Consider the following 27,528-nt stretch of genomic DNA (forward strand, 5'->3'; position numbering starts at 1 on the left):
AGAGAGATTGCTATTTCCCTTCTCATTTCCTTCCCTTTTGTATTGGCTCTGATCCCCAATATAGCCTCTTGCTCCATTTCCCTTGTAGTCTTTCTACCTCAGTCCTGAAGCCTTTTGTCTTAAACTGCTCTGAAGGCAAAGCTTAATAGAAATCAGATCTCATCAAAAATGGCAACAGAACGATCTTCACAACTTGGGGCTTCCTGCTCCTTGTCTCATTTGTGTACGGAAGAGGCCCATATGATGTTTTCCTTTGGCTTCTAATTTTGGAGAGGTCTTGGACTGTATATTCCCTTTTCATATTTCCAAATAGATTGACTTCTACATGAGCACACTTGTGAAATGATACAGGATATGCTTGGCCTTTAGGCCAGGAAGTCAGTTTCATTACAGAGGAAAGAATGGTGGTTTTGGAGACAGAGGACCCTGGATTCGATCTCTGCCATTTACTACTTCTGTGACTATGGGCCTCAGTTTCCCCATCTGTAAAATCAGGCAAATATTCTACATGATCTCTGAATCTATGATCTACTGTGAGGTAAATCATTCCAATAATAATTTTCTGGAACTCAACAGTGGTGATGTGTCAAAGGCTCGTTTATTGTCATTCTCACAGGAATGAGCAACCCAATGTGCAGCTGGTGAGTGCCCAGAATGGAGGCTCGAAGGCCCCATTTTATCCCCTAGTCCCTAGCTCAAATAGACCCTCCCCTTTTTCATCATTAATTGATTACTCAAGGGTTACAATCTACCAGCAAAGGGGGCAGCTAGGTGGTGCAGTGGATAGAGCACCGGCCCTGGAATCAGGAGTACCCGAGTTCAAATCCGACCTCTAACACTGAACTAGCTGTGTGACCCTGGGCAAGTCACTTAACCCCAATTGCCTCACTAAAAAAACAAAAAAACAATCTACCAGCAAAGACTAGCTAATTGGAATGCAGTATTCCCAACCCTAATTATTGACCTAATTGAGACCAGCTCCACACTCCTATAACCATATGATTTTGTTTGCTGGAGGGGGAGGAAAGGATGTGAGACCTTTGTCCTAAAACAGGTCTGGAGGAGGGTAATTTGAATGGTGACTACCATATTCTTATTGAGAGGAGACCATTCCTCATTTCCTCACATCTAACCATTCAAGGAATTTGGGAACCAAGAATGATGAGTAAAGTTGTCGTGTGGTTGACTTTGAGCTCTCTCCTGGTCTCCCAAAAGGTCTTAATTCAGTTTTCTATTTCTTTGTCAATCAATGCAGTCAACCCACTACTGGACTGGGTGTGGCCTCAGTAAAATATGCAGAATCCAGGGGCAACTATGAGTTAAATTGTCAGTGAAGGGAACATTCTTTGAATACAGAACTTCTTCTGGCCACTTTAAAACACGGATCTGCCCACACAGGCACCCAATAAATTCCTCCTGAGTGTTGTTGAAAGGATGCCAGCTTCAGTTCTACATCCTGCAAGCTTACCATAAGTAAGTGTTAACAAGAAAGAGATGCCTTATGGTATGTTAACCACATGACTCTTGGAAAAGTGTGAAAGAGTTGGCTAATTGGTAACAGCCAGAGATCCCTATAGCAAATACAGTAATGTGTGATTCCCTTCATCTTTAGCCAGTTCTCTGGCTTTGAAACCAGAGCTGTAACCAGTATGAGATGAACAAGGCTTTGTTCCTGAATGTTGACATCTGGGGCATCAGGAGTAATTTCCTTCCCAACTGCCATCCCTTGTGGTTCCCCAAAAGCTCACACTACCCCTCCAAGAGCCCTCCTGCCTCCCCCCAAACCCCACAAGAGCTCGGGGGAGACTCCCTGGGTCATAAAAGAAGCTATCCCTTCTCCCAGAATGACCATGCCTCTAGCTGGATTGTCTTCTGCACACCAACCACCTTCACCTGCCCCCCTCCTCCAAGTGCAACTGATTTTTTGCCCCAAGAGAAAGAATTCCTAGTGCCAGCTCTCTTAGAAACACAAGTGAAAGGAATACATGCCAGCATGTGGTTGGAACCACAGGGGCCTCAGCTGAAACACTGCCCCTAAGATCTGAAGGATGGGATCCTCAGAACTGTGCAGACTTCTGCTGTCCACCTCACAGCCTGAGCTTTCTTACAGCCATCACCTCTCTCAGGAAAAACTTTAATTAAGGTGCTTTATTCTTTAATATTTCCTTTGTCCTGCCCACACATACACACACACACACACATACACACACACACACACACACACACACACACCCTCAAAATTGATGAGGTTTTGCAAACAGGTCACAATCAAGTCTCAGGGTTGAACCAAGGAAAATGTGAGGGGTGTCTTTTGAGGCTCAGAAGTTGTATTTTGAAAAGCAAGAAAATTAAACTTGAGATGCATTATTTATTTATTTATTTATTCATTCATTCATTTTTTTAAAAATTTTTTTTTTAGTGAGGCAATTGGGGTTAAGTGACTTGCCCAGAGTCACACAGCTAGTAAGTATTAAGTGTCTGAGGCCGGATTTGAACTCAGGTCCTCCTGACTCCAGGGCCAGTGCTCTATCCACTGCGCCACCTAGCTGCCCCCATTCATTTATTTTTCATGGGCAATGAGGGTTAAGTGACTTGACCAGGGTCACACAGCTAGTAAGTGTCAAGTGTCTGAGGCCAGATTTGAACTCAGGTCCTCCTGAATCCAAGGCTGGTGCTTTATCCACTGCACCACCTAGTTGTCCCTGAGATGTATCATTTAGAGACAACATGTCCTAATGGAAAGAGCAGAGAGTGGCATCAGGAACTCAGGTTCATCTACTTCTAACACCTCCAAGTCATCTGAGCATGAAGGAAGTCATTTCACTTGCTCAGGCAATTCCTAGGACTTATCTACTGTTACCTAAGGTTGCAATCTCTACATGATAAAGTGTGTCCCTCGCTGCGAGTTCACCACCCTAATGAAATCACAAACCTTTTCCCTATTTGTATTTGTGTTTAGTGGAGCTCAACATGGCAAACAAAAGCCCAGGCCCAATTCAGGAAGGCTCATACAACCCTCTATTATCTATCCACTCAAGCCAAGTACACTTGAACTTTTGGAAATTCAAAAATTAATTTCAGCCCATGGTCTGATTTACCTATGCAGTATGGATCCTCCTTTTAAATCATAAAAACCGCTTAACCTCCCAACCTCAATTTCATTGTGGGAAAGATAGAACGTTTAGCAGTCTTACAGAGGTGGTGGAAGCCAGAATTAATTAATGTTTACTAAGCACCCGGATGGCAGAACTATTCTCATTAAATTCTAATTATGATTATCTGCATGTTGGGGGCAATATGAAGTAAAGGGTTGCTGCTTGGACCAAATTTGGTATACTGCTTTCCGTGCCTTAGAATTCCATTTTAAAAAGAATGACTTACATTTCCCTGATTTTTCATGCTCCTCACGCATAGCTGCTGCAGAAAATTCTGATTAGTCTAATCTTGACAGCATGAAAATGACATATGGTGAAATCAGGTCAAAAGGGAGAACTCTGATCCTTGCTTTTTTAAATTCTTTGTCTTTCTCGTGCCTTCTGACTGCTCCTCCTCAGGAAGGTCCTTTGTCTTTTTCAAATTAAATCTTCCTCCAGCATCCCTACCTCAAGTAATATTGCAGACTAAGTGTGAGAGCAATGGTCTAACCTTAAAGTAATGGCACCAAACTCCAAGCTAAGGATTAGCTGTCTTTGTGACCCTGGCTGCTGCTAGCAGGGATTGGCGGTGTTTGCCAGTACAGCTGACAGGGTTAAGCCCTAAGCAGGGAGAAGAAAAAATGAGAGATAAAGGAAAGCAGGATGAAAATAGAGATAGGGGAAATGGGTTCATCTGGTTTTTCATCACCAGAATAATCCACTTGTTAGAAGCAGTGATAGGGAAGGGACTTTGAGATCACTCTGTGCTAGGAGTAAGGAAGCAGGGAAATTTATTCCAGAGAAGAGAGTTATGAAGGCTACATTAACTGGGCTGTCATGGAACAGGGGTTAGACATATTCTATTTGGCATTGGAGTGCAGAACTAGGAATAATGAATGAAAGTCAGTGAAAGTCGGAGACAGCAGATGTAAACTTAATGTGAGGACAAATATGCTAGCAATGTTAGCTTCTCCAAAAGCAGAATGAGTGGCCTTGGGAGTCAGTGGGTTCCCTTCTCACTTGAGGTCATTAAGCAAGGGCTGAACTGACAACCTCAAAGATTGAACAGCTCACAGGGGTCATCTAATCTCACCCATACCTGACCAAGAATCCCTTCTGTAATATCTCCAGTAAATGGTCATCCAGGCTTGAGGATTCAGTCCAATTAACATTTATTGCACATCTACCCCATGTAAAACACTAAGCTAGGTGCTGAAGATCAGAGCAGTAATTAGCAACTTTTCTATCACCTCCAGTGTGGACAGTATGAAGTGCCCTCAAATCAACTTCATGATTCATGATGGGAAAATAATACTAGGAATGATTAAGCTAGATTCAGTTGAGTGGGTAATTACCGTCATGGCTCAAAGACCAGAGTTAACCCTGAGTGATCTGGTAGTTTCCTGTTTTACTTAATTGTTCTTGCCTATCAGGCATTGTGGCTAGAGAAGTGGTTTCAAAGCCAGGAAGACCTGAATTCAAGTGCTGCCTCTAACACATACTAGGAGTATGGTCTTAGGCAGCTAGGTCCAGGATTGGATAGAGCTCTGGACTTGGAGTTGGGATGAACTGAGTTCAAATCCTCCCTCAGACATTTCCTAGCTCTGTGACTCTGGGCAAGTCATTTAACCTCTTTCTGCCTCAGTTTCCTCATCTATAAAAATAGTATAAAAATGACACTTACCTCACAGGGGGTTTTTGTGAAGATGTTTGTAAGGCTTTTCACAAACCTTAATAGGATACTTATTATTATTAATTATTATTAAACCTCTCAGTGTTCCAGACAACTCCATAAGCTTATAAATTGTTGAGAAGATGCCAACCTGCATAGTAGAAGAAGTTTCCTCAACTGGTAGTACCCTGTACCAGTGAAAGCAAGGTCTAGGCCCTATCCTTAAGCCCTGAGCAAGTCACTTAACCCCAACTGCCTCAAAAAAATTAAAAAATGGAGGACTTAAGAAGGACCAGAATTGGGGGTGGCTAGGTGGCGCAGTGGATAAAGCACCGGCCCTGGATTCAGGGGTTCCTGAGTTCAAATCCGGCCTCAGACACTTGACACTTGCTAGCTGTGTGACCTTGGGCAAGTCACTTAACTCCCATTGCCCTGCAAAAATAATAATAATAAAAAATAAAGAAGGACCAGAATTTAATAATACCCTGAAGGACCAATTACAGCTTGTAATTTTTTTATATTTTACTTCCCCCAAATTAAATATAAAAACAATTTTTAACATTCATTTTGGGGGGTTTTTAAGTTTTGAGTTACAAATTCCATCCCTTCCCCCATCCCCTCCCTTCTCCCTGAGACAGAAAGCAATCTGATATAGATTATATACGTGCGATCATGTAAAACATTTCCATTAGTCATGTTATGCAAGAAGAGAAAGAGAGAGGAAGGGGAGGAAGGAGAGAGAGAAAGAAAGGAAGGAAGGAAGGAAGAACATATCAGTCTGTATTCAGACATCAGTTCTTTCTCTGGAGGCAGATAGCATATTTCATCATGAGTCCTTTGGAATTGTCTTAGATCATTCTATTGTAGAGAATAGACAAGTCATTCACAGTTCTTCATCATACAATATTGCTGTTATAGTGTACAATGTTCTGCTTCTGCTCATTTCACTTTCCATCAGCTCATGTAAGTCTTTCCAGGTTTTTCTGAAGCCGGCCTGCTCATCCTTTCTTATGGCACAATAATATTCCATTATTATCATATACCACAGCTTCCTTAGTCATTCCCCAATTGACGGGCATCCCCTCAATTTACGATTGATGCTTAGCTACAACACAAAGAGCCGCTATAAATATTTTCCCTTTTTAAACAAAAAATCTCTTTGGGATGCTTGTAATTATTTGTAATTAACATCCATTTATACAGACAGGAGAAATTATAGTAAAGTTATTGTAAAATTTGCATCATTTAATGAGCCTAGTCTTTCCCATGCTAATCTTGCTACCTAGGTTCTAAATGTTTCCTAATACGTGTTGTGCCCCTCTAAATTAAGTGGTATAGTAGAGAGCTCCGGACCTGGAGTCAGGAACACCTGATTTCAAATCCTCCCTTGGATACTTAATAGCTGTGCGACCTTGGGCAAGTAATTTAACTGCCTCACTTTCTTCACCGGTTAAAGTGGGGATAATAGCACTAGCCTCCCAGGATGGTTATACAGATCAAAAGATATTTACATAAACCCTTACAGCGCTTTATAAATGCTAGCCTTTCTCACCTCTAAATCACGAGGCCCCAAAACCTGCCTTGCACTGCCCTCGCCCTCCATTTCCCAGATCATCTCTGCCTCCTTTCTGGCTTCCTGTAAACCCCAAATAAAATCCCACTCTCTACAGGAATCCTTTCCCCCTGCTGGTAATTTCCCATTTATCCTTTCTATAGCTTGTTTGTACATAGTTTGCATGTAGTCACAGTGAGCTCCTAAAGAGAAAGAGCTGTCTTTTGCCCTTTTTTTGTACTCATAGGGCTTAGCACATAGTAGGAGTTTAATAAATGTTTATGGTACACCTAGACCTGGCTGGGAGCTAAAGTGAGACAAGGTCTCCATCTCCTGGTATCGCCCCGCCCCAGATCAGGGATGGGGCGCGCATGCGCGTTATCCACCGCCCCACCCCTGCTCGCGGCCCGAACCGGTTGAACGGAAATCGGGTCCGCGTGAGGGGTAGCTGAGGAGAGGGCAAGGGGGGCAGACGAGGGGGGTAGGGGTCCGGGGGTGGGGGTGGGAAGGGGGGGTAAGGGAAGAGGGCCAGGACCTGCCTCATAGGAGAGCTTTTGGACCAAGGGGGCACTCAGCCCCAAGGGAGACCAGTCAGTGGCAAAGTACGTGAGCTGAGCCGCCCGCCCACTCAGGAGGCCAGGGCGAGAGGGACTGCCCGCTCCACCAATGGGGAGGAAGGACGCATCGGGTGGCGCCAGGGATTGGCAAATAGGCGATGGGGGGCGGTGTCTAAAAAAAAGTACCTCCCCCCCTCCATCAAAGCCTAGACCGGAAATATGGGGAGAGGGGGAGGAGGAGAGGGAGGAGCCCGCCGAGGAGGGCGTGGCTCGGGAATGTTGGCAGGAGAAAGAGGGTGGTCTGGGGGGAAGGGAAGAAGACAGAGATAGGAGAATGCATCCTCAGTTAACACACCTCGTTGGTGTCAACCCCATCCACAGCCTTTTTCCTCGGCGTGAAGGCGGAGAAGCCTCTAGACCAGGTAAGGAAGGCACTGCCAGCGGAGGTACGCCTTTATTAAGCACCAACTGTGTGCCACCCTCTTCGGAGGTAAAGAAAAGCAAAAACTGCCCCTGCCCTCAGGGAGCTTCCAGTCTAATGAGCCAGCTAGCTTGGTGTGTGAGAGTAAGAAGCAGGTAAGCTTGGAGAGGAAGGCTGACACGGCTTCCTATCATTCCGATATGCAAATGACCTTAAGGATGATCTAGGTCCAGCGAAACCATGGAGCCCAACCTTCCCTTTTTATAGACACGGAAACCACGGCCCGGGAATGGAAGGTTTGATTTGCCCAAAGTCACCCAACCTCAAAACACTTACACGTTTTACGAAAAAGGCAACGGTGCCCGGAGAAGAGATGGGAATTGACGCCTTCAGCATCTCAACCTAGGCCTTCATCCCTTTCGACCTCTTCACTTTACAGATGAGGAATCTGAGGCTCAGAATCGGGGATGACTCGCAGGGAGTCAAACACAGGTCTTCCAACTCCAGACTTTGTGGGTGTCCAGCATCCTCCAGCTTCATTGTTCTACGACCTGCTCTTTCTCAGAGGACCAGCAGATTTTGAGCATCATGGTCTCTTCCAGGAAAGGGACTCTTTACCTGTGGTTTCATTGGTACCAATGCAAGTTGGCACCTTCCCTGCAACTTAGTGGTAGGGAGGAGCCTAGAGTAGAGGTGTCAAACTCTGGCTTCCAGAACCAGATTAAAATGTAATTGGGAAATGTTTAAATAAAAATGCAGAGCGTTGGTAGTGTTAATTTGTGGTTTTTAAAGTCAGTGTGCAGATCACAGGGATCTGGTTCTATTTGAGTTTGCCATCACTGCCCTAGAGAACTGAGTAGATAAGTGTCTTGCCCAGGGCTACAAGTATGTATCAGAGGTCAGACTTGAACCCATGTTGACCTGGCTTAGAGGACATCTCTCAATTCACTAAGCCATGCTGCCTCTCAGTAATAATAGCTCATATTTATAAAGCATTGTAAAGGTTACAGAGCACTTCACATATTTATCTCGTTTGATTTGGAGTTGGAAGGGATGTTAGGGGTCATGTAGTCTAAGTTAATTTTTTTAAATAGTATTTTATCTTATTTTTTTCTAATTACAGTAAAGATAGTTTTCAGCATTCCTTTTTGTAAGATTTTGAGTTCCAAATTTTTCTCCCTCTCTCCTTCCCTCCCCCCTCCTGAAGCCAGCAAGCAATCTGATATAGGTTATACATTGCAATCATGTGAAATATATTTCCACATTAGTCATGTTGTGAGAAAAGAATCAGAACAAAAGGGGAAAAAATTAAAGAAAGAAGAAACAAACAAAAAACAACAAAAGTGAAAATGATATGCTTCAATATTCATTTAGACTCCATCATAATTATTTTTCTCCACGTGGAGAGCAATTTCCATCATGGGTCTTGACATTGTTTTAGATCATTGTATTGCTGAGAAGAGCTAAGTCCATCACAGTTGATCATCATACAATGTTATTATGCGCAATGTTCTCTTAGTTCTGCTCATTTCTTTTCTTTTTTTTTAATTTTGGTGAGGCAATTGGGGATAAGTGACTTGCCCAGGGTCATACAACTAGTAAGTGTTAAGTGTCTGAGGCTGGATTTGAACTCAGGTCCTCCTGAATCCAGGGCCAGTGTTCTATTCACTGCACTACCTAACTGTCCCTGTGCCACCTAGCTGCCCCGAGTCCATTATCTCTTACCTGAGGAAACTGAGACGGTAAAACTTAAAAGATCATACGTTTGTAGAGTCAGAGTTTGAGATAACTTGGGAGTAGGGTGGGAGGCGGGGTAGATTTAGTCTAAACAACTCATCTTATAGATGAGGAAACTAAGACCACAATGAAGTGATTTACCCATGTTACAGGGGTAATAAATAGGAGAGCTAGGATTCAAACCCAGTTTCACTAATTCTAAAGTCAGCTTTATTTCCATTGTACTCTGCCAAGACTTTAATGATTTCATTTTCATAAGATTTTTTGGTTTTTACTCCAAAAGCATGGCCTGATTTTACACTTTTCCCTTCAAAGAACTGCATGTCACAGCCTATGTGCTCTACTTATCCATTCACAAATGCATCATAGTTTCTTCTTTCTGTAATTGAATCTCAGTATGGTTTTTGTTTGGTTTTTTTTTGTTTTGTGGGGCAGTGAGGGTTAAGTGACTTGCCCAGGGTCACACAACAGCTAGTAAGTGTCAAGTGTCTGAGGCTGAATTTGAACTCAGGTCTTCCTGAATCCAGGCCCAGTGCTTTATCCACTGTGCCACCTAGCTGCCCCCTTCCTTCTGTAATTGGAATGCCTTCTCTCATCTTTACCTACTGAAATCCTAGATCCTTCTGATCCTTCCATTCTTCCATTCAAATGCTGCTTATACCATGATGCCTTCCCTAATCATCTTTTTTTTTTTATTTTTTTTTTTTTAGTGAGGCAATTGGGGTTAAGTGACTTGCCCAGGGTCACACAGCTAGTAAGTGTTAAGTGTCTGAGGCTGGCTTTGAACTCAGGTCCTCCTGACTCCAGGGCCAGTGCTTTATCCACTGCGCCACCTAGCTGCCCCTTCCCTAATCATCTTGGCAGGAAATTATCCGCTCTGCCCTCAATTAACCAAAAAGTTTTTATTAAGGATCTACAATGTGCTAGGTACAGGAGATAAAAATAAAAAGGAAACAATCTCTGCCCTTGAGGAACTTACATTGTATTCAGGTTGAGAAGGACAACATGTTCACAGATGAATAAATATAAGGTCATCTAATGCACAAGCAACTATTCGATTTCTATCATGTGCAGGGTACTGTACTAGGTGCTGATGATTAGAATGTTTTCTCAAATGATGTAGATCTTAACCCATTCATTCCTTCTCTGAACAACGTTTGTCCACGTCCTCCTCTCGTTTGCCACAGGAGGTCCACTTAACATTTTGGAGAGCTTCCTCGATTTCTGCTGACATTGAGACCATTCACTTGTAATCCCTGTGGGGTGAAGTTCCTTATTGGTTATCTCTTGCAACCTGCTCAAACCACCTTTCCAATGCTCTATATGCCCTCTATAGGAGAGATACTCCAAGATGTGGACTGAATATTGATAGAATTTGGTTTTGGACTGGACCTTTAATTTCATTAGTATAGAAAATTCATGGGGGGAAACTTCTACCAATGCAAATAGGCTTCCTGAAGCACTGAGAATTTCCATGATTTGCCAGGGTCACATAGTCAGTGTATTTCTCAGGCATGCTTGTATTTAGATCTTCCTCACGCCAAAGCTGGATCAATTTCTACACCAACCTGTACTTATTTGGGGGTTTGGTGTAACTGGTAGAATATTGGTATTGAAAAGGTAGACCTTGGGGCAGCTAGGTGGCGCAGTGGATAAAGCACCAGCCCTGGATTCGGGAGGACCTGAGTTCAAATCTGACCTTAGACACTTAACACTTACTAGCTGTGTGACCCTGGGCAAGTCACTTAACCCCAATTGCCTCACTAAAAAAAAAAAAGAAAAGAAAAGGTAGACCTTTATTTCCTGGAGAATATAAAATATTAAGGTCTTTTAAGGAGCTTTCAAATTTCAGTTCCTGAAGGCAATCTAACCCATTCTTCCCCTCCAATTCTGGACCCAACTTATCCATTTATACTGTCTGTTCCCAATAGACATAATGTTAGACAAGTTCTGTAGGTTGTTCATCCAACTGCATGGCATAATCTGGCCAATAGAAAACCTTCATCCACTTAGTCTCCATCTGTGGTTGGTCATTCCCAACTCCCCCCCCCCTTTTTTTTTACAGGGCAATGAGGGTTAAGTGACTTGCCCAGGGTCACACAGCTAGTAAGTATCAAGTGTCTGAGGCCCGATTTGAATTCAGGTCCTCCTGGATCCAGAGCCGGTGCTTTATCTACTGCGCCACCTAGCTGCCCCCATGCCCAACTTTTTTGAGTGGTTATAGGTACCTTCCATATGGTTTTACACTATTTCAGTGCTTGATATAACCAGCAAAACATAGGATATATATATTTCTTTAAAAGCTCAGGGGGGCAGCTAAGTGGCACAGTGGATAGAGCACCAACCCTGGATTGAGGAGTATCTGAGTTCAAATCCGGCCTCAGACATTTGACACTAGCTGTGTGACCCTGGGCAAGTCACTTAACCCCCATTGCCCTGCAAAAGAAAAAAAAAAAGCTCAGGGATGGGAATAAAAGGCACAAACAACAGAGAATCAAGGAAGATGTCTTAAATCCATTGTGTATTTGTTAAATACTTTCTTTGTGCTGGTACTATTCTAGGTGCTCAGGGTTCAAAGAAGAAAGTGAGGCAGTCTCTGCCCTTAAGGAACTTTTATTCTATTTGAGGAAACATCATATGTACAAATAAATATAAAATAAAAAGTAATTGGGGGGGGGCAGCTAGGTGGCACAGTGGATAGAGCCCTAGCCCGGGAGTCAGGAGTACCTGAGTTCAAATCCGGCCTCAGAACATTGACACTAGCTGTGTGACCCTGGGCAAGTCACTTAACCCTCATTGCCCTGCCCCCCAAAAAAATAATTTTTAAAAAATTAAAAGTAATTGGGGTTTTAGTGAAGGTGATATTTGAGCTCAGCTTTGATGGAAACTACATATTTTAAGAAGTGAAGTTGAGGAAGGAGCACCACTTCTTAGCTATCTCTAAGCCATGCTGCCCATTCTCCAGCCCCTAATTTATCCAGATCTGATGGGTTTCTAGCCACTTATTGTTGAGAAGTTCACTTTCTCTTGCCTGGGCCACCATATCCATAACATGTAACCTCTTCTCATATTTCCTTCCTTCCTTTCCAACTCTAGTTTGGAGGGAAATAATCAAATCAATACTACATTCCTAGTAAGGGTATGTCAGCCAAACGCCCTCTGATTCAGTTCACCATTCTTTTGGACTGTCCAAAGCACTTCTCCCTAACTCTGCGTCACTCAAATCTAGTTCACACACAAGTCAAGGCATCACACTCATGATGTCATTGGTCCTCTTCAAGAATAAAGGACAAACAACTCCTTGTTATGTTCCATCTTCCACGATTTGAATATAAGCTTGAGGTCAGGAGCTGTCTTGCTTGCGTCTGCTAGCATGCCCAGCGCTTAGCACTACTAATTGCTGAGCAAATGCTCTTTCATTCATTCATTCTGGTCTGGGGGGAGCAAGCTGAGAAAAAGCAGAAACAGGAGATAGACTGTTGTGTATGAGGAACATCAAGACTAATTTGATGGGACCATCGTGTGAAGGGGAGTAATACATAGTAAGGCTGACTTACAATAAATGTGGTAGGAGTTGGCAGCTTTCAGTGCCAAAGAGAGGAGTTGAATCTACTAGTTGATTACTAGAGATGCAGAGGTAACATTGAACCGAAGGGTGCCATGGTCAGACTAGTACTTGAGGACTATCAGTTTGATAGTTGTGTGGCTTGGAGTTTGGAGAGACTAGATGCAGGGAGATCAAGTATGAAACTTACAGACAAGAGACGATGAGGGCCTGGACTGGAACGGATGTAGAGGCAGAGAGAGAGAACTTGAGGAGGATGAATTGACCAGACTTATCAAGTGATTAGATGTGTTGGAGGGAGGGGAGATTGGGATGTTGGATATCCTATTGGGTAGATTGGAGGGAAAAGTTGAAGATTATTCCACTTTTTTTTTTTTGAGGCAATTGGGGTTAAGTGACTTGCCCAGGGTCACACAGCTAGTAAGTGTCAAGTGTCTGAGGCCAGATTTTAACTCAGGTCCTCCTGAATCCAGGGCTGGTGCTCTATCCACTGCAGCGCCACCTAGCTGCCCCAGATTATTCCACATTTTTAAACGTGGGTGACTGGAAGAATAGGGGTACGCTCCACTCAGCGTCTGCCTACCTTTCTGGCCTTCACACATCTTACATCCCCACTTCCAATGTATCCTACAACCCAGTGATGCTGACATCCTTGCTATGCCTCCTACAAGACTCTCTACCTCTCAACCCAGGGCCTGGACTTCTCTGTCATCATCTCTGCCTTCTGACTTCCCTGGCTTCCTTCAAGTCCCAGCTAAAATCTACCACCTTCTCCAGGAAGCCTTTCCCAGTCCCCCGTGATTCTAATTCCTGCCCTCCATTTATCTTCTACAGGAAGCCTTCCCCAAGCCTTCTTAATTCTCGTGCCTTCCCTCTGTTCATTATTGCCTATTCTGTATATAGCTTGTTAGTACATGGTTGTTTCCAAGTTGTCTCCTCCATTAGATTGTGAGCTCCTTGAGGACAGGGGTATTTGTCTTTCTTTGCATCCCCAGCACTTAGCACAGTGCCTGTCACATAGTAGGCCCATAAATAATAAATAAAAGCACAATGCTAGTTGACCGACTGACTTACTGACCCTTAACAGAAGGGGAAGGGTGGGTTTTGGCCAAAAGATGAATTCTCTTTTGGATGTAAAATTGAGATGCCTGTGAAACAGCTGGGGGGAGATGTTAAGCTAGTACAGTTCTTCGCTTATCTTACTCATTGATCCCACCATGTCCAGCCTTGTATCAGAGATATCTGTGTATGTGTGTGTGTGTGTGTGTGTGTGTGTGTGAGTGTGAGTGTGTGTTGTCTCTCCTATACTCCTTTATAGTAAGAACTATATCTTGGGGGACAGCTAGGTGGCACAGTGGGTAAAGCACCAACCCTGGATTATTCATGAGGACCTGAGTTCAAATCCTGCCTCAGACACTTGACACTCACTAGCTGTGTGACCCTGGGCAAGTCACTTAACCCTCATTGCCCCACAAAAAAATAATAATAACTATATCTTATATAAATGTGTATGCCCCCAGCAGATGCCCAAATATTTGTTGGACAAACGAATCAATGAAGATGGTACGTGCTAAAACATTCATCTTTATCCCTCACAGAATCTCACCATGTCTATTGTCAAGATCCATGCCAGGGAGATCTTCGACTCTCGTGGAAACCCCACTGTTGAGGTTGATCTCCACACTCATAAAGGTGCATGCCCCCTTTGCCTTCCTGATCCCCAGGCCCTCTTCCAGGTATGTTAAACTTGGCACAGAATGGCTCCTAGGGACAAAGAGGTGAGACAGAAGATCAAATCCAGACCTTCTACCTCAAAAGTGTCTCCAAGGTGCAAATCCACTTATTGGTTGCCCAGTGGGGTCTTCATTTGCCTGGTTGGTAGATAACCTGGTGTTCCCCAGTGATCAAACAAGCAAGTGTTCTGGACACTGTGGAGAGAAACCCTTTTACTCAAAGTAGTTAGATGTGGACAGAAGTGCTTTGTCTGACAAGCAGGAATGGAGGAGAAGCCTGGGTGAATACGAGGCCAGATGCATAGTGTACGTTCACTTCGGTACAAAGATATGATTTTATTGGCATGGATGCCCCCATCTCTGTGGCAGATCCTCATCCATAGTAGGCGGTATTCATGACTTGCCATGGCCAAAAAAATGCATCACCTAGAGTCAGCTTTGTACCAAGGAGCTTTTTACCCTCAGTGCAGCTGATCAGTCTGCTCCTGGCCCTTCCCAGCATGCTGGTGCCTTATCGAGCTTGTGCCCTGCTGGCATAGCCTTTGAGAAACCAGGGTTCCCTCTGTGCCAGTGTGAGGCATCAGAGGAGATGCAATCTCTTGGTAACCCGAGGGTAGGGACACAGAGGTAAGACAGAACATCTCCTCTGGGAACCTCACATGGCTGCTGCCAAGAAGGGAAGTGTTTGTGTTATTCTTGATAAGCAGTGGGGTGGGAGGTTCTTAAGGAGAACCCTTTTGTTAATTCAAAGAGATTTCTCCCCCTTTTTATAGTCCCCTGTGCCCTGGCTTACAGCTGCCTCCTGAACTGACTGTTTTATATATGACAAATTAAAGGGGAACGGTCTCCAGGCTGAATGATATGAGAGGTACTGAGTATGCTGCTTCCTGGGGAGAGCTGAATCTGGCCCACTGTGAGTTCTGACTTGACTAGCCTGTCAGAGATGGTGTAGAGGGGCTCCCACTGAATGTCTCTCTACTCTTGGATTCTATAAGCCTCGCTTTCTTCTCCCTGCCTCTTTCTCTGCTACTCACCAAAAAAAAAAAAAGAGTCCTTAAATCTGCCTCTCACTGACATGAGAGTCTGTCTTCTGTGCCTTCATCATGAATGCTGTCAGGGTTAAGCCTCCTGGGTACATGCCCCAGGGGAGTTGGGAGCTCCCTTCACAATGTGAGACTCTGCAGTTTGGTCAGAGGGTGAAACTGGGCCAGCAGAAATTAACAGAGTGTTTTTAATAAACCGAGAGCTCCAGAGATAAAAGTAGGAGAGGACTAAAGTGAGAACACTGCAATGGTGTCCATAAAGACCCCCCCCTTTAATTCTACTAAAGATGTTGCCCATTATTGCCTCTGACACAGCCTGGCTGTGTGACAGACTCGTAGGCAATTACGAGGAGTTTGCTGCTCCGTGTCTGTAGAGGGAGTTCCTGGGCCAGGTGTTGCCTTCACTAATGAAGTCTTGGATCCAGACCAAAATCACACAAACGATTCTTCTCTAATAATAATTTTCCAAATATAGAGTAAACCCGAGCTCTTTTCCCAAGAGTATATATTATAAATGTGAACATAACAAAAGAAGAATCCACAAAGCAGGTTCAGAATTGGAATAGGCTACTTTGGTGGTGTCCCAGCAAAGCCTTGGTGAAGCGAAGGGAACACGCATTTATTAAGCACCTACTATGTGCCAGGCACTGTGCTAAGCACTTTACAAATATTATCTCCTGGGGGCAGCTAGATGGCGCAGTGGATAGAGCACTGGCCTTGGAGTCAGGAGTACCTGAGTTCAAATGCGGCCTCAAACACTTAACACTTACTTAGCTGTGTGACCCTGGGCAAGTCACTTAACCCCCATTGCCTCACTAAAAAAACAAACAAAAACAAACAAACAAATATTATCTCCTTTGATCCTCACAACAACTCTAGGAGCAAGAAGATGTTATGATCCGCAAACTGAGTTGGACAAAGGTTAAATGATTTGCCCAGAGACACACAACTAGGAAGTATCTGAGGCTCGATATAGACTCAGATGTTACTGATTCCAAGCTCTATCCATTGCTTCATGAGCTACCTCAGCCTTCATGGCCACCTGTCCAAGTATATTGTAGAAAGCATCTCTCCACAGAGTAGAAGCTTGGAGTAAATGACTTCTTTTTTTTTTTTTTTTGCGGGGCAGTGGGGATTAAGTGACTTGCCCAGGGTCACACAGCTAGTAAGTGTGAAGTGTCTGAGGCCGGATTTGAACTCAGGTACTCCTGAATCCAAGGCTGGTGCTTTATCCACTGCACCACCTAGCCGCCCCAAGTAAATGACTTCTTAAGTCCCAGCTGTGGGATTCAGTTATAAAGGGGGCATTGGAAGAGTCTTTGAGCCACATGCCTATAGAATGAGACTCTTTGCTTACCGTGGAACTGAAAATACCATCCTCATTGAAGAGGCTTTTCTCTTTCTTCCTTATTATCTTTCTTCCGAACCCCTCAGCACTCTCTGTAGTTCGCACTTACTTGGTGGTGGTGGTGATGGTTCTTAAATCTCCATGCTAATTATTCCCTGTAGAATAGCAACCAGGATAGGACCTTTAAGAAAGCCTCATAAAGGGGTCAGCTAGGTGGTGCAGTGGATAAAGCACCAGCCCTGGATTCAGGAGGACCTGAGTTCAAATCTGGCCTCAGACACTTGACACTAGCTTGTATGACCCTGGGCAAGTCACTTAACCCTCATTACCCTGCAAAAAAAAAAATCCTCATAAAAAAAGAAAGAAAGGAGGAAGGAAGGAAGGAAGGAAGGAAGGAAGGAAGGAAGGAAGGAAGGAAGGAAGGAAGGAAGGAAGGAAGGAAGGAAGGAAGGAAGGAAGGAAGAAAGGAAGGAAGGAAGAAAGAAATCCTCATCAGGTAAAGCTCTGTGTCGAATAATAGAACTTAAATCTCACAGAGAGCCAAAAGGCTGCATGACAGCAGAACTGAGCACCCCCCAAAGCCTCTCAGCTAGTAGCACAACAGTTCACAGCCTTGCAGTCAGCACTATTCCTGGGTGAGAGAGGGAGTTAGATTCCATTACTTTTTCCTTATAACTTGGGCCATATGTGACTCACAGAATCTTCTGTTTGACCCTTCAGACAATTCCTCTTTTCCCTCTTCATTGGAATTCTTTCCCTCTTGTATCTCCTTGCCAAATGCCACTCTTTAGAAATTCCCATTTCTCACAGACCTAGACTGACATTCACTATAGAATTTTAAGCCATAGATTCCTACCCCTGTTTTCTCTGAACCTATTGAAATCTGTTCTCCCAAAATCTAGATAATGTCCAGATTTTTCCTATTACATATTCCAAAATGTAATGTTCACTTCCTCCCAAGTTTCCCATCATTTCCACTTCAGCACAGTTTTTCCTCGTTAGTGAAAATCAGATCCAAAATAGAAGTTTCCCCCCTTCGTTGCTCTGCTCTTTGAAGATAAAATTGTCATTAAGTGATTCAAGAAGTTATTAGCTGTCCTGCTGTGGTCAAAGAGAATTTCCAGCAGAAATCTGGACCACTACTTACTATGCCATCCCTCCATGCTAGGTTTATAATCATTTTCCTAATTTCCACATGTATTTCTTCCATCTGTCAAAGTAGGCTGAAATACACTCGGATGTCCATTGTTTTTCTCTGCCTCTTGTCCTTCGCCCAGACCACCTCCACTAGGCTCTGCCCTCCCCCATTACTGGATTTCTCCACATAAGTTCATCCTTTTAACATATTCCATCCCCATTCCCTTTTATGGAGGGGTGTATCCGCTTTCACAACTAATTGAGGGAGTGAATCTCATCCCACCAAGGTTCAGTACGAGCTCTGAAGTCTCCATACATCATGGTCTGTAGTTCACCTAACTTGCTGCTCATACTTGTGCCTTTAAACGTATATAAACAGCCAGAACCACGGTTTTTACTGGTGGCTTCTTTCTTAGATTTTGTCTCCCGTGATTTCTGAGTGTCTGCTGCTCTTCTTCATATGTAGTGGCTCCTTCCAAATGATGCCCATCTTGGTGGATCTTCATAAGAAGTGTAACTCCCTCCCTTTGCCTTTTCAGTTTGAAGTCCAGTTGTAATTAGAAATGCCAGACCCTACACAAATATAATCTTATCAGCCTTTAAGCATATTCCACCCCTGTCCAAGAGCATGTCATTCCTATATTTTAAACTCTGGTCCAGAAATCCTGATCCCATTTCTACATACTATTTTATCAATCTGCTTTCCAGTCCAAACAGAACAAGAATGGGAATTCCCTCTGATTACCCCAATTATTGCCCTGTCCAGTCTCTGCTGGAAAACTTGCAGTAAGAGGGGAGAAACTCCACCTTATGAGTCATTCCAATCCATAATTGTTAGGAAGGTCAATTTAGAACTAAGAAGTTAGAGATTATTCAGTCTGCTCCTTCATTTTACAGTAGGGGAAGCCCACAGAGGTCAAGTGATTCACCCAAGGTCACACAGATAGCAAGGAGCGGAGCCAGGATCTGAACCCAGATCCCCTAGCTCCCAATCCAGTGATCTTCACCCCACACCATCCTGCCTTTCTCTTATCTCAAGCCTGAATGAGTCAGCAACTTGATAGGCATCAAAAAACACCTGGTGTTATTTTATGCACAGAAGTCATTGTTGTTGCTTTGTCCTTTGTACTCAAAGAAGACCATGACATCAGGGTGATGTCATGACTTGCACTGAATTGGATTTAAATGAGGAAGGGCTCTGCAGGGTCACCAACCTCACTCTTTTCTCCAGAGCCATCGGGGTCCAGTGGCAAGATATAGATCAAGATGACTGGAGATGGCCCCGGATGTTTTAAGGCAATTGGGGTTAAGCGACTTGCCCCGGGTCACACAGCTAGCAAGTGTCTGAGGTGATATTTGAATTCAGCATCTCCTCACTCCAAGGCCAGCACTCTATCCACTGTACCATCTAGCTGCCCCATTTTATGCAGCATTAAGAGAGATGTGATGTGATATTCAGAACAAAGGAGGGAGGGATCCTCAGTGCTTGGCACATACCTAGTATCAAATGACTTAACAGCCAACTTGAAAGCACCATATAATCACTACCTCTCGAGTAATATTAGTAGGTCCTTAATAGGTGCTTGTTCACATGCCATTAACTTGACTTAGTAGTTCTGCTCCACCAAGCCCTGGATAAGCCACAAACTAGGTTTCGTTCTGGGTTCCACATTTTAAGAAAAGCCATATAGCAGAGCTGGAACATGTGCAGAGGAGGCTTGCCAGGATGATGAGAAAACACCAGAGCACATTTGGAATATCAGCTGAAGAGACCTATGGGTGTTTAGCCAGTGCAGGAGAAGGGTTGGCATGCAGAAGGGAGGTTAGGTCTGTTCTGTGTGGCTCCAGGGGGCAGATCTAGAAATGATGGGTGAAAGTTTTATGGGGCAGTTTTAGAGCTTCCCAAAAGTGGAATGGGTTTCCTTGGGAAATAATGTGTTATTTCTCACTAAAGACCTTCAGACAGGCCTGGTTGGCCACTCTTTGGTAATGAAATTTGCTGCCCAGCTTCTCGCTTCCTTTCCCAAAGTCATGGAGTAGCTGAAAATAAACTTGAACTTATCTCAGTCTTTATTAAGCCCACATAAACCTAGTTAAAAAGTAAAGAAGGGGCAGCTAGGTAGCGCAGTGGATAGAGCACTGGCCCTGGAGTCAGGAGTACCTAAGTTCAAATCCAGCCTCAGACACTTAACACTTACTAGCTGTGTGACCCTGGGCAAGTCACTTAACCGCAATTGCCTCACCAAAAAAAAAAAAAAAAAGTAAAGAAGATGGGTTTATTGTGCACATTAACATCTAAATGCCAGACGTTATATTCAAAGTCACTTTCTAGTGTCCTCTCCATTGCCAAAACTCACTCACTGATACACTTTATCTCTTCTTTATCCTTGTTCCCTAATAATTAACATTGCCCCACCTCTGCTCCTCTCTCCCTTCTCCAAAGTTAGCTTCCTGGGGATGCTAAATGCATGCTGTCCTCTGTGTATTTGGGATCTACTGTTCTTCTAGCTTTAGCCACAGCCACAATTCTTCCTGATTGTCCCTTGTCCAGTTCTGACAACATTCATCCTTAGACTGTAACCCGAGCCGGAGTTAGGGAGGGGTCAAGAGAGCAGACCTCAAAGCTTCCCTTAAGCCCCTACAAGCCTTATTTGACTTTGTCCTGAGATCTGAGCCAGCTCTTGTTCAGGCCAGATCGTGCCAGTTTAACCCTTTGGCCACCACGACATTATAGGAGGAATTCTTGTTCAGTTTGATCGGAACAGGGCATGTCTGAGGTCCAACTCTTCAAATCAGGGAAATCTGCCTGTCAGATTTGTGTCCACTGCTCTGTGAATCTACCCTGCAGAGCCCCGCAGAACCACCCCAATCTCTCCTCTGTGGAGCATTCCTTCAAATACTATTTTGTGCCTTTCCCTAAATCTTCTCTAGACCAAATATCTGGTTCTTTTGGTTGCTCATTACAGGGCATGGCTTCTAGGCCGCTCACTATCCTTTCTGCTTTTGCCCTGTAACTAGGAGAGGGTTTTGCTGTCCATGCTAGCCAACCTCCCTTTTTATTTATTATTCTGTTCTGTTTCTTTCCTTATCATACAGGTCTCTTCCGAGCTGCTGTGCCCAGTGGTGCTTCTACTGGTGTCTATGAAGCCTTAGAACTCCGAGACAATGATAGCAGCTACTTCCTGGGGAAAGGTAAAAGAGTTGGCAGCATCCTGCCTCTTTGCAGGAGGCACCCCGACCTCTAAAAGCTGGTGCTCTTCCTCTCACTTCCATGTTTTCTACCTGGTCTTTATTTGTATTTGTGTATGAGAAGGAGGCATTAGCCCCTGGCACTTATTCTCTCTCTCTTTTTTTTTTTTTTTGGTGAGGCAATTGGGGTTAAATGACTTGCCCAGGGTCATACAGCTAGTAAGTATCAAGTGTCTGAGGCTGGATTTGAACTCAGGTCCTCCTGAATCCAGGGCCGGTGCTCTAGCCACTGCACCACCTAGCTGCCCCAGGCACTTATTCTTGACAGCAAACATAGATATGTCATTAGACTTTCTAGAAAAATTGCATTTCTTAGCTTTCTGTGCTTCTTTTAGCTGATGATTTCAGAATTTCCCAGTGTTTTGCAGTTCTTTCCTATCGAAGTTTATGGCACTTAGGGAGAGGGGAAGCAGCAGGGAGTGAAGAACATGGGGTTCAGATCCCAGGTTTGACACAGCCTGAGCCTGAGCAAGTCCCCTTTAGTTTCCACAGATGGTACAAGATGAGAGCAATACAAAGTGCCTCGTAGATTGCAGAGTGCCAGATAAATTAAGTTGTGAATGTTCATGAAATACTGGGTTAGACAGATGAAGTCAAGACTGGGGACCCGGGGCCTCTTCACTTGGCTTAGTAGCTGCCATCAGAAGCAGTGGGACATAGGAGGAAGAAGGCTCCCTTGGAATCAGCAGAATCTGCACTTCCCAGCTATAGCATCACTGGCAAGTCACTTCAACTCTGGAGCCTGTGGAAGTGAGGGAGAACAATGCCCAGAGTCTCCACCTCAAGGCAGATGAGGAACAGGCTTCCCTTCCCTAGAGATCTTCAAACAAATGCTGGGTTGGGTTCCCCATAGTGGGCACGGCATAGAGTGGATTCCTATTCAGAAATGAATTGGGGCAGTTAGGTGGCGCAGTGGATAGAGCACCAGCCCTGGAGTCAGGAGTACCTGAGTTCAAATCTGGCCTCAGACACTTAACACTTACTAGCTGTGTGACCCTGGGCAAGTCACTTAACCCCAGTTGCCTCACTGAAAAAAAAAAAAAAGAAAGAAAAGAAATGAATTGGACCGAGAGCCCCCAGAAGTCCCCTCCAGCTCAGATCCGATGACTCCTAATGTGATAGATTGCCTCAATATGCTTTATATGAAGTCTCTTACTATTTGACATGATGCTATGACGGTAATAAATTCCCATTTCTGCCACTCCCTGAAGAGTTGCTGGGCCTTAGTTCATCTAAGCCTAATCCTCCGGCATTCATGGCCTTTCCTTTTGGCCAGGAGTAGAGGTCACTTATCACCATCCTGCAGCCAGTCATCCCTCACTTCCACAGGCTCCAGAGTTTATAGCTGGATATAGAGCACTGGCTCAGCTCTATAGTTTAATTCCACAGATGTTTCCAGAGAAACCCCAAGATTGCCCCACTTTCCCATGTCAGAGGCCCCAGTTTGAGTCCCCATCACCTTCACATCCTCCCTAGTGATCACTATAGTTTTTGAGTGGCTAAGTCTAGGAGACAGACCAGGTGTATGTGTTGTTCCTGGTCTATGCTTCTCATAGTCTGCCCGGGCAGCTATCTGCCTGCTCTACTGCCATTGTCTAGGAGCATTCAACTTGGTGCCCAGAGTGTAGAGGTCAGGGCTTTCTTGCCTAGCCAATCCTCAGAGCCAATCTCCATAAAAACAGTCTTTTTAGTGGCGGCCTGTTGGAAAGCCCCAAACTCAGCCTATGGCTCATATAATGGGTCTTGCTGTTAATGAGTCCCCAGCTGGTAAATGACCTTGGTTTCCAGTAGCCATCATTCTCCTTGTACAAAACTGCCCTCAAGCTCTCCAGACTGGCATCTGAGCCTACTTGGCAAAAGCTTACCTGAATCAACAAATGCAACACAGGTGTGTGTGTGCTTGTGAGGCCATTAATTAGATTCTGGAAGATCTGGTCGCATTTTTCATTTCAGCAATCTCCAGAGGATACTGAAGGATCAAGTCCATATTGTTCCCTTCATCCAGAACAGTTTCTGAACTTCTCTCATGCTCTTCTTCCTGTTATTGCTTCGGACAAGACATCCACGGGTGGGGTCATTGATAGGCTATGGCTACATGTTATTGGCCTGGTTTTTCACAGATCTTCAAAATTACTAATAATGCCAAAAATGGATTCGGTTAATAAGAATCATAAGTGACATTTGCATAGCACTTCAGGCTTCACAAAGTGCTTTACAAATGCCTCACAACAACTTTGAGAGGTAACTTGCTATTATCCCCATTTTCCAGTTGAAACTAAGGCAGATAGTTGTGTGACCCTGAACAAGTCACTTAACCCTCATTGCCCCCCCCAAAAGGAAACTAAGGCAGATAGTTGTGTGACCCTGAACAAGTCACTTAACCCTCATTGCCCACCCCCCAAAAAGGAAACTAAGGCAGATTAAGTAACCTTCTCAGGGCCACAGAGCTAATAAGCATCTGAGGCACTGAATTCAGGTCTTCCTGCCTCCGGGTCCAGTGCTCTAACCACTACACACCTTTGGTTATGATCAGGTAGTAAGTGCTTCAGTCTTTCCAGGATCGGTAACCACTCCCCATTAAGCTACAGTGTCAGTGTCACTCACATGTTTAAAAGATGCTCCAGAAAGCAACGACAAAGGTTTTTTGTAAGCATGTACTATGTTGAGGACACTTTGGAAGACCCCGAAATATAAAGGCACTAATGGCTCCTACTCTCAAGAAGCTTACATTCTACTGACTTGAATTCTACTACTTGAAGATGTCTTGAACGTCTTCTGATCGAAAGTCTCCAACCACTCTAGCTTAGGTGTCCTCGGTATTCTATGACATCGAGGATGGGAACTTTGAATCATGGAGACCAGCCTCAGATACTTACCATGTGACCCTGGGAAAATCACTTAAACTCTCTGAGCCTCATCTGGGAAATGAGAGGGTTGAACACAGTGAACTCTCAAATCCCTTTTGGTCTAAACCATAGAATCATGTAAACATCTTTCCAAACACAACCATGTCCTGAAGGTAGACCAACAGTTCACATTGTACGCCACTGGTTCTACGAGCAAGATGACATGGAATCCTTGCATGTGCCCGTACTCTTGACAAATGAAGGCAACTGTCTTATCTTCATTTACCTTGGGGCTCTAATAATAATAGCCAGAACTTTTATGGTGCTTTGAGCAAGATACTTTGCATAGATTATCTCCTTTGAACTTCCTAACCAATATAGGCGGTGAGTTGTATTATTATCCTAATTTTACAAAGGAGGAAACTAAGACTAGTAGCCATTAAGTGACTTATCCAAGATCACACATGAGGTTTCTGAGGCAGTAATCTTCCCAAGTCTAGCTCTCTGTTCTCTGCACCACCTGCCCAGGCCTAACATTGAGAGCCACTGACTGCCAGACATTTTGACCTTGTGGTCTTGGGTACTAATGCCCCTGATTTCACCTATTAACTGTCAGTTTTTAGCCTCCTTTCATACCTGTACCACAAGCAGTGCCCAAGATTTACAAGCATGAGTAAGTGCCATTGACCACTCTTTTCAGTGCTTCTATAGTATGCCTGCTGCCTCAGAAAAGAACACTTCTCAGATTGCTCAGCAGTCATCAAGTCAGTGTGTGTACCGAATTCAACAAACATATAAGAGGCAGTGGCATTAGAAAGACAAAGCAGGCCCTGCCCTCAAAGGGCTGACATTCTGTTGGAAGATGCCAAGTGTGCATGGGAATTTCAAGAGGGAGAGAGCATGGATCAGGAACAGCTTCCTGCATAGGAGACAATCCCTGGGCTGATCTTGGAAGGAATCGAGGAATTTTAAGAACTGGAAGTGAGATGGCAGAGGTGTTTATAGTAGAATGCCAACATGGGGAACACTCACAAGTCAGTCTGATTGGAAAAGCAGAGTTACTTTGCCTCACTCATGCTGGGAAAACACAAAGGACCTAAAGGTGATTGTCTGTCTCAGGTGACCTTTGCGTCCTTACAGCACTAGGGAATCTCCCTGATCAAACCTCTTGGACCACACCGATAACAGGGAGGACTCATGAATGAGCCTCGAAGTTCTGAGCTGCAGAAAACTTCTATGTGTTCTGTCAGTGTGCCTTTCCTTTTTCTTAGAGCTTTCTTCATAAAAGATCAAGGTGTTTGGTGACTGGGTTCCTGCTTGCTGGCCACTGTACCTGGTGAGAGCTTGAAGGAGATAAGGTTTCTCCCTAGGCATAGTACAATTGTGTCCACCATTTTCTTAACACCCTCACATCCTAACCCTTAGAAAAACCAGCTGTGCTATGGCATATTCCTGTTATGGGAAGTATCCTTCACTAGAGCTGGGGAGACCTCATCCTCTCAAAAGAAATACCTTTGAAGGTACATACTTCAAGTTTGACTTGCAGAATGACTCTTGCTGATCGACCCCAGCAGACTCTCTCAAGCCCGGCCAAATCTTCTTGCCTCTTAGTCTTTATCATCATTTTAGCTTATGGTCCTGTGAGTCCTAGAGGAGTGGGCCCAGTGTCCTTGCCTCTCTGGTCCTTTCACCCAGCATCTTGTAGTGAATGTTGGTGTTAGGCAGGAAGACATTGGTACAGATCTCACTTGTGACATTTTTTAGCCATTTGTTCATCTGTAAAATGATATAATAATGTCAATACCAACTACTTGTCAGTCAGTGAACATTAAGTACTACTCTGTGCTAAGCACTGGGGATACAAAGAAAGGCAAAAGGCAGGCCCTGCCCTCAAGGAAACTAATGGGGGAGACAACATGCCAACAACTATGAACAAACAGGATCTATATGGGATAAATGGGAACTAATTTAAAAAGGGAAGGCACCAGAATTAAGAGAGATTGGGAAAGAAGGTGAAATTTTAGTTGAGATTTGAAGGAAGCCAGCTAAGAATTGGAAACCAGAGGAATGCCCCTCGATTGGGGAAGGGCTAAACAAGTTGTGGCATGGGATGGTGATAGAATATTATTGTGCTATAAGAAATGACAAGCACAATATAAACTGATGTTCTTTCTCTGGAGGTAGATAGTATGTTTCATCAGTAGTCCTTTGGGTTTGTCTTGGATCATTGTATTGTTGAGAACAGTTAAGTCATTCACAGTTCTTCATCAAACAATATTGCTGTCGCTGTGTATGACGTTGTCTTGGCTCTGCTCACTTCACTATACATCAGTTCGTACAAGTCTTTCCAAGGCCTTCCTGAAATCATCCTGCTTGTCATTTCTTTTAGCACAATAATATTCCATCACCATCACATACCACAGTTTGTTTAGCCATTCCCCAATTGATGGGCATTCCTTTGATTTCCAATTCTCAACCACCACAAAAAGAGCTGCTATAAATATCTTTTTTTTACAAATATGTCTTTTTGGGGGCAGCTAGGTGGCGCAGTGGATAAAGCACCAGCCCTGAATTCAAGAGGACCTGAGTTCAAATGTGGACTCAGACACTTGACACTTACTAGCAGTGTGACCCTGGGCAAGTCACTTAACCCTCATTGCTACACACACACACACACACACAAGAAAAAATCACACAAATATGTCTTTTTCTCTTTTTGTGGATATCTTTGGGATATAAACCTAGCAGTGGTATTGCTGGATCAAGGGGTATGCACAGTTCTATACCCCTTTGGACATAGTTCCAAATTGCTCTTCAGAATGGCTGGATCTTTTCAAAGTCCACCAACAGTGGATTAGTCTCCCAGCTTTCCCACATCCCCTCCAACATCCAATATTTTCCATTTCTGTTATATTTGCCACTCTGATAGGTATGAGGTAATACCTCAGAGTTGTTTTAATTTGCATTTCTCTGATCAATAGTGATCTAGAGCATTTTTTCATATGATTATAGATAGCTTTGATTTCTTTGTCTGAAAACTGCCTGTTCCTATCCTTTGACCATTTTTCAATTGGGGAATGACTTGCATTTTTATAAATTTGACTCAGTTCTCTATATAATTAAGAAATGAGGCATTTATCAGAGATTTTCATTTCCAAAGTTCTTTCCCAGTGTTCTGTATCTCTTGTAATTTTGGTTACATTAGTTTTGTTTGTAACCACCACTTTCTGCAATAAACTTGTAGATAGCTGAAAGTGTTTCCTTCCTTCTCTTTGGTATGCAACATAAGAGTCTGTACTTCCTAAAAGTGATCCAAAGTCCATCACAACTCCATGCTTCAGAGCATCTCAGGGGCTCAGAGGAGGGCTAAGGGTTTTATGTGGTAGGGCAAGATCTCACCTGATTGACTAGGAAGCTTGAAGTTGACAACAAAGAAGATTACAAACACAGAAGATTAGAGAAAAAAGGGAGGAAGTGTCAGGCAGGAGAAGAGAATATGGCTAGAACATAGACCATCACCCACAAAAAATGCTG

General features: G+C 43.9%; 1 protein-coding gene across 5 annotated transcripts in view; it reads left to right on the forward strand.

Moving 5' to 3' along the window:
• The first annotated feature begins 6,772 nt into the window (after window positions 1-6,772).
• Window positions 6,773-27,528, forward strand: part of LOC122745443 (alpha-enolase-like) — a 40,576-nt gene continuing 19,820 nt past the window's right edge. The window contains exons 1-4 of one of the 5 annotated variants that reach the window (XM_043990758.1): window positions 6,773-6,789; window positions 7,297-7,337; window positions 14,237-14,330; window positions 20,996-21,091. In XM_043990758.1, coding sequence (XP_043846693.1) covers window positions 14,246-14,330; window positions 20,996-21,091 — 181 coding nt within the window. In that variant the 5' untranslated portion in view covers window positions 6,773-6,789; window positions 7,297-7,337; window positions 14,237-14,245. The other 4 variants (XM_043990757.1, XM_043990760.1, XM_043990759.1 and 1 more) reach the window with 4 other exon arrangements.

This window comes from Dromiciops gliroides, chromosome 3, assembly GCF_019393635.1.
Source record: "Dromiciops gliroides isolate mDroGli1 chromosome 3, mDroGli1.pri, whole genome shotgun sequence".
Taxonomy (NCBI): domain Eukaryota; kingdom Metazoa; phylum Chordata; class Mammalia; order Microbiotheria; family Microbiotheriidae; genus Dromiciops; species Dromiciops gliroides.